This window comes from Mandrillus leucophaeus, unplaced genomic scaffold, assembly GCF_000951045.1.
Source record: "Mandrillus leucophaeus isolate KB7577 unplaced genomic scaffold, Mleu.le_1.0 Scaffold114, whole genome shotgun sequence".
Taxonomy (NCBI): domain Eukaryota; kingdom Metazoa; phylum Chordata; class Mammalia; order Primates; family Cercopithecidae; genus Mandrillus; species Mandrillus leucophaeus.
The window spans coordinates 5,869,035-5,876,965 of record NW_012099654.1 but is presented as its reverse complement, the minus strand read 5'-3'; the positions used below and the strand labels follow the sequence as shown (position 1 = coordinate 5,876,965).

At 39.2% G+C, this 7,931-nt stretch overlaps 1 protein-coding gene across 3 annotated transcripts in view; it reads left to right on the top strand.

The window, feature by feature from the left end:
- The window catches only part of TNPO1 (transportin 1), a 103,005-nt gene that overhangs the window by 52,706 nt on the left and 42,368 nt on the right, over positions 1–7,931 (top strand). For all 3 annotated transcript variants that reach the window (XM_011996880.1, XM_011996887.1, XM_011996898.1), the window contains exon 6: positions 3,259–3,392. In XM_011996880.1, coding sequence (XP_011852270.1) covers positions 3,259–3,392 — 134 coding nt within the window. The remainder of the gene's footprint in view (positions 1–3,258; positions 3,393–7,931) is intronic.

Here is a 7,931-nt window from a genome sequence, read left to right as displayed (position 1 = left end):
GGTCTCGATCTCCTGACCTCATGATCCGCCCGTCTCGGCCTCCCAAAGTGCTGGGATTACAGGCTTGAGCCACCGCGCCCGGCCTGTCTTAGTTTTAATCATACCTTAACTCTGACCTGTGGGTGTTCTTTGCCACTGATTAGATCACTAGCATCCTTTTCGTTTGGGGAGAGAGAATGATTTCTCATGGTTAGTGGATACTGTAAGTATCTATTAGCAGGCTTCCAATTTGGGTGGAAATCTATTTTATGTGGAAACCATATTCCGTGTTTTGACTCTATAAAGCAGTGACTCCTCTACCTCTCAGAGAGCGGAGATTGAAGGCAGGGCAGGCACAGGAATAACCTGTCAACAACCAAAAAAAAACCCACAGGAATAACCTAACCTAAAAGGGAAAGAAAACCGATCGGGCATGGTGGCTTACACCTGTAATCCCGAGGCCTAGCTGGGTGGATTGCATGAGTTCAAGACCAGCCTGGGCAATGTGGTGAAACCCTATTAGAAAAAATTGGCCAGGTGTGGTGATGTGCGCCTGTGGTCCCAGGTACTCAGGAGGCTGAGGTGGGAGGATCACTTTAACCTGTGAGGTGGAGGCTGCAGTGAGGTGAGATCACACCAGTGCACTCCAGCCTGGGCGACAGAGCAAGACCCTATCTCCAGAAAAAAATACACCTAACCACACATAAGGTGGTTTTAGGACATGGCAGTTTGTTGCCCAACAGGTGGATACAGGGAAATAGAGAAGATAGAGAGAGGGGGAGTTAGCTAAGTACTGCTTAAAGCCACTTTTCTTGCTCCTTGAAAGAAAAAGAAAAATTGTTTGTTCCCATATACATAAAAATGCTTTGGGGCCAGGTGTGGTGGCTCACACCTATAATCCCAGCACTTTGGGAGGCTGAGGCAGGTGGATCTTTTGAGTCAGGAGTTTGAGAGACCAGCCTGACCAACATGGTGAAACCCCATCTCTACTGAAACACAAAAATTAGCCAGGCATGGTGTCGAATGCCTGTAATCTCAGCTACTCGGGAGGCTGAGTCAGGAGAATCACTTGAACCCAGGAGGCAGGGATTGCAGTGGGCCGAGATTGCGCCACTGCACTCCAGCCTGGGCAACAGAGCAAGAATCCATCTCAAAAAAAAAAAAAAAAAACTTTGGAAATACACTGATAAGATTACAGAAAAGCTAAGTAAGTAATCATGTGACAGTTGATTGCATTTAAATAGTGCTTTGGTGTGATGGTAGTAACATAAAAGAAGATCAGGCCAGGCGCGGTGGCTCACACCTGTAATCCCAGCACTTTGGGACGCCGAGTCGGGCGGATCACAAGGACAGGAGATGGAGACCATCCTGGCTAACAAGGTGAAATCCCACCTCTACTAAAAACACAAAAAATTAGCTGGGCGTGGTGGTTGGCTCCTGTAGTCCCAGCTTACTCAGGAGGCTGAGGCAGGAGAATGGCTTGAACCTGGGAGGCAGAGCTTGCAGTGAGCCGAGATTGTGCCACTGCGCTCCAGCCCGGGCGACAGAGCAAGACTCCGTCTCAAAAAAAAAGATCAAAATTTTAAGCGAGCACTTTCCAAGAATAAAAAATTTAAGCTGCAGTAATTGTGAAATTGTTGAGCTGGTGTACTACATAGAAGTCATACTGTATTTAAATAAACAATATTCCCATCCATCTGCACTAAAGATAGTGGTTTTCCAGATGTTGGTATGTAGTGATAGCTAAATGTTTGTTCTTATTTGAAATTTTTAATTGCCACGTGGGTAACAAGTTCACATTTAATTTGATGTAATAGGGTTTCAGAAGTAAAGTTTATTTTTTTTTAAAAAAAAACCTTAATAATTAAATATGACTATTTTAGCATGACAATTAAAATTCCTGATATTTAACGCATATTAAATTGAAGACTGAAATTTAATATATTGATTAAATTTTAAGACTTAAAAATATTTTCAGATTTAATATTTTTAAGATATTATAAAATCTGAAAGGATGTTGAGTAATTTCCTTAAAGGATTTTACCTTCTGTTGGACACGTTAAAACTGTGCTATGGAGAATAAGCATCAAGTTGCTGCTGATGGAATTATATAATATAAACAGTAAAGTAGGTGGGTGGGTAACTAGTAGGTTATATGTTACGTGCAAAGGCTCTGGATTTTCCCCTTTAGTATTAAAATGGTTTTAGGAAAATGGTCACCAATTTGCATTGCCTGCCCTTGCAACAGATTTTGTCACCAGTTACCCGGTGAATACTTTTATATGTAAGTAACTTTACTTTTTTGAGGCAGAGTTTTGCCCTCTCACCCAGGCTGGAGTGCAGTGGTACGATCTTGGCTCACTGTACCCTCTGCCTCCAGGATTCAAACGATTCTCATGCCTCAGCCTATGGAGTAGCTGGGATTACAGGCATGCATCACCACACCCAGCTAATTTTTTTGTTTTTAGTAGAGACGGGGTTTCACCATGTTGGCTAGGCTGGTCTCAAACTGCTGACCTCAGGTAATCTACCTGCCTCGGCCTCCCAAAGTGCTGGAATTACAGGCTTAAGCCACCGCACCCGGCCTAAGTAACTTTTTAATGGTATTAATGACCTCTCTGTGCTTCATAAAGAAAAGTATTATGGTGATTACTCTTCTATGTAAATGTAGTTTTATATTTAATTTAAGCAAACTGGTATTTACTTCTCCTGCCAACCAAAATATCCTCCACTTCTAAGTCATTTAATGCTAAAACTAAAATATACCCTTGTATTTTAACTGAGATGTTTACATACTCCATGATATTATAATTTGTTTTAAAATTGAATATTAGGGCAGGCGTGGTGGCCCATGCCTGTAATCCCAGCTCTTTGGGAGGCTAAGGCAGGCAGACCAGCTGAGGTCAGGAGTTTGAGACCAGCCTGGCCAACAAGATGAAACCCCATCTCTACTAAAAATACAAAAATTAGCCAGGCACAATTGCAGGTACTTGTAATCCCAGCTACTCAGGAGGCTGAGGCAGGAGAATCACTTGAATCTAGGAGGCAGAAGTTGCAGTGATGCGAGATTGTGCCACTGCACTCCAGCCTGGGCGAAAGAGCAAGACTCCGTCTCAAAAAAAAAAAAAAAAATATTGAGCGATTAAATTTACAGATTTTATAAGGCATTTTATGTGGGCTGAGAACATTAATCCATACAAATTAGTCAGCATTCTTCAGCTTGTTTTCATATGGCTTCATTTTTAACAAATTCTAATAATTTAAATGTGTCTCTTACAGGGAGCATTTGGTGCCCTTCAGAAGATTTGTGAAGATTCTGCTGAGATTTTAGATAGTGATGTTTTAGATCGTCCTCTCAACATCATGATTCCCAAATTTTTACAGTTCTTCAAGCATAGTAGTCCAAAAATAAGGTACTTATATTGCCAGTACTAATTCATTAACTCTGATATAAACCTGACCATTACCTTAGTTTTCATTACTTGGTATTTTTGAGATTAGCGAAAGATATTGGATGTTCCAGAGAGATGAACTTATGTAATTGAAATTTACTACTTCAGTAACAAAACCTGTGAAATGTTGATTGTGAGGAAATTTTCGTTAAACGTGATAAAAGTTTTCTGCCTTTTACAGTAGTTAATTATATTTGTGGTAGTTAACAGGCGTCTTCTAACTTCCTTTATTTAAGACCGAGATTACTTGTGGTTTTTTTCTTTTCAGCTTTGATTTTAAAATTGGGGTACATATATATGCAGGTTTGTTACAAAGTCCTATTGCGTGATGCTGGGGGTTTAGAGTACAAATGAATCCATCACCTAGGTGGTAAGCATAGTACCCATTAGCGAGTTTGGCCCTCTCCCTCCCCCTTCTTGTATTCCCCAGTGTCTGTTGTTCCCATCTTTACCTCGATGTGTACCCAATGTTTAGCCCCCACTTATAAGTGAGAACATGCAGGTATTTGGTTTTCCATTATATAACATTATAATAATAATGTTATTTCTGGCATAGTTAACTAGATAAGAGTTCGCGTTTCCACGATGTTTCCCCCTTTTAACATTTTAACTAAGATAATGAAAATGTGGTAATATACGTACTTCACATTTTGTGACTGATTCTCAGTAATTGAAAAAACAGCTGGGCCTGGTGGCTCATGCCTGTAATCCCAACACTTTGGGAGGCCCAGGTGGGTGGATTGCTTGAGCTCAGGAGTTTAAGACCAGCCTGGGCAATGTGGCGAAACCCCATCTGTACAAAAAATATAAAAATTAGCTGGGCATGGTGGCACACACCTGTGGTCCCAGCTACTTGGAGGGCCGAGGTGGGAGGATTGCTTAGGACGATGAGTTTGCAGTGGGCTGAGATTGTGCCACTGCACTCCAGCCTGGGCAACAGAGCGAGACCTTGTCTCAAAAAAGAAAAGCAGAAAAATCCAAAAACCATATTTCTGGTAATTGATACACCATTGCTGGATATTATTCATAAATATTTTTTCACGGTTTTTATTTTGTAGATGGTCATTTGATTAAAACATTAGGTAAAGTTGAGCAATTCAGAAATATTTCACCTAAAATCACAGCACTTTGGGAGGCTGAGGCAGGATTGCTTGAGGCCAGGAGTTAGAGACCAGCCTGGGCAACATAGCAAGACCCTTTCTCTACAAAAAATAAGTTTAGAAAATTAGCCGAGTGTAGTCGGGTGTGTGCCTATAGTCCTAGCTACTCTGGAGACTCAAGCGGGAGAATCACTTGAACCCAGGAATTCAAGGCTGCAGTGAGCCGCTGTGCTCTAGTCTGAGTGATAGAGTAAGACCCTGTCTGCAAAAAAAAAAATTCCATTCCGTGAATGTTGATTAATACCCATTTGAGATTCTGTTGTACAGGAAAAAAAAGCATTTTTCATTTTAATGTATATTTGGGTAAGTAACTATCTGCTACAAATGTATACTAAATGTATCATCCATCTTTAACGTGATCTTATTCTACATTATTTAATACTTTATTAATGTAGTTTAACTGGCATTTACTATGTACTCTTAAGCGTTCTTCCCTCTCAACATAACTGTTGGACTTCAAGAAAATAGAATTAGAGTATAGGAAACTACACTGTATTGCCTAGTTCTATAGGTGATGACTAAACAATTTAAAAATAAGAACCATTTTATCAGACTTGAGGTACTCAGAATTGAATTACTATTCTTAGTTGAAGACTTTCTCATCATGGCCTACTCGTATTTAGCCTTTAGTTATATATTAGTTATTTTTAATAACATAAGCAGTCAGATCCACCACCTGAAACAAATGAAGACCTTGACAACAGTCTACATCTAAACCCCAATTTCATACTTTCCTTACATTTCTTGATAATTTTATTGCATGCATATGCAAAGGGTGTTATATATCTTAGTTTTTAGCATTATAAGAACTGCACAGTACTGAATGTAGACATAGGCAACTTTAATATTATGTCATTAAGATTCATCTGTACTGAATCAATATAGCTCATTTTGTCTCCTCTGTAATACTCCATTGCATGACAATTAGCATATTTTTTAAGTGTTGCCAATCAAATAGCTATTTGGTGTTTCATTATGGTCTTGATGATACTCTTTACTATCATTAATGATGTTGAAGATCTTGTATGTTTATTGCCTTTATCTTGTTCTTGTCTTTTGTCCTTTTTTCTACTAGGTTATTTGTACTCCATTGATTTACAGGAATTCTCATCCTTTATCGGTTATGTGTGTAGAGAATATCTTAATCCCTTTTTGTCTTTATTAAGAGTTTAAAATGTTAAGGGCTCTTTGACATTTAAGAGCTTAATATATCTGGCATTTGTGGGTGTGTGCTATGAGAGAAATATTCTGTCTTTTCCATTTAGGTAACTTTTTCTTGTTGTCACATTTATTTTATAGTCCCTTCTTTTTCTCCATCAGTTTAAAATGTCACCTCTGTTACATGCTTAGTTATATGTGTGCGTAGGTCTGTTAATGGGCCCTCTATTTTATTCCATTGCTGTTTCATGACTAAAGCTTCAAATGAATTCTGGTATGTCTTAGAGCAAAAATTGGAGCGTTTGAGGCTTTTTTCTTTTTTTTAACAAATTGTAGTTACTTAAAGTTTAGGCTGGGTGCGGTGGATCACCTGAGGTCAGGAGGTTAAGACTAGCCTGGCCAACATGGTGAGACCCTGTTTCTACTAAAAATACAAAAAATTAGCTGGACATGGTGGCAGGCGCCTGTAATTGTAGCTACTCAGGAGGCTGAGGCAGGAGAATCACTTGAACCCAGGAGGTGGAGGTTGCAGTGAGCCGAGATCGCGCCATTGCAGCTCCAGCATGGGCAAGGAGCAGAACTCCGTCTCAAAATAAAAAAAGTTTATGACATATTGCAGTGAATTTCTACACAGCAAGGAAAGAGTTGTACAAACAGCGCAAACTATATAAAGATAATTTTTCTGTATTTTTATTGTGTTCTGGGATATCTCAACTTGAAAAAAATTTTGTTTGACATTTCTCCTATTTATAAGTTAAATTTACATTCTGTCCCAAAATGGAATGAAAATAAGGCCTACAGTTTTACAACATATAAATTTGGCAGAACTTGTAAAATAATCATAAACGGCAGGGCATAGTGGCTCACACCTGTAATCCCAGCACTTTGGGAGGCCGAGGCCAGTGGATCACCTGAGGTTAAGAGTTTGAGACCAGCCTGGCCAACATAGAAAAATCCTACCTCTATTAAAAATACAAAAGTTAGCCTGGCATGGTGGCATACACCTGTAATCCCAGTTACTTGGGAGGCTGAGGCAGGAGAATCACTTGGACCCAGGAGGCAGAGGTTGCAGTGAGCTGACATTGCACCACTGCACTCCCTCCTGGGTGACAGAGTGAGATTCAGTCTCAAAAATAAATAAATAAAAACAACTTCTTTAAAGAGTTTTACCTTATAAAAATATGTGTTGAAGAAAAGCTAAAAATCAGAATTTGACCTGAAATATGTAGACTTTTGGGATGAGAAATTAGAATTGAAAATATACATGATTTAGCAGAATTACTCGGAGCTTACTAAATATCTCAGTTGCTTCTAGGGGGAATATTTTCTTATAATCTATAAGGAAGAGATCATATTGGAAAAAAAATTCATTCTTCACAAACAAATGCCATTTATATGGTATCAGATCTAATTAACAAGTTGGTATTGATTATGAATACGTGACGTGAGTAATTATTCTGCCTTTGTTATTGCCTTTGATCACCAGAAATCAATACAAGGAAGTTTTATTTTTATATACACAGATATCCATAGCATTCCAAGTTTGTCATCTGTATTTCTGGCCTACATCTGATTCCTTTTATTGGGAAATGATATTTAGAGCTTACAGTAGGACAGTAGGAATGCCTTTTCTCTTCCTTATACATTCTAGAATTGTCAAGTTTTATGAAAAATCTTGGAATTTACATTGGAATAACATTAAATCTATAGATCAATTTAGGAGAAATAGTCATTTTCACAATACTAATTGCTGCTGCTTTTTTTTTTTGAGACGGAGTTTCGCTCTTGTCTCCCAGACTGGGGTGCAGTGGCATGATCCCTGCTCACTGCAACCTCCACCTCTCGGGTTCGAGCGATTCTTCTGCCTCAGTCTCCCAAGTAGTTGGGATTACAGGCACATGCCATCACTCCCAGCTAAATTTTTTTATTTTTAGTAGAGATGGGGTTTCATCATGTTGGCCAGCCTGGTGTCAAACTCCTGACCTCAGGTGATCCGCCTGCCTTGGCCTCGCAGAGTGCTGGGATTACAGGCGTGAGCCACTGTGCCTGGCAATTGCTTGTTTTTAATAAAGTTTTATACTTTTCTTTTTAGAGGCCTTGAGCATATTATATTAAATGTATTCCCAGGCACTTGGTCTTCTGATACTATAGTAAATGGTAGCATTTAAGTTTTTCTAGTTTT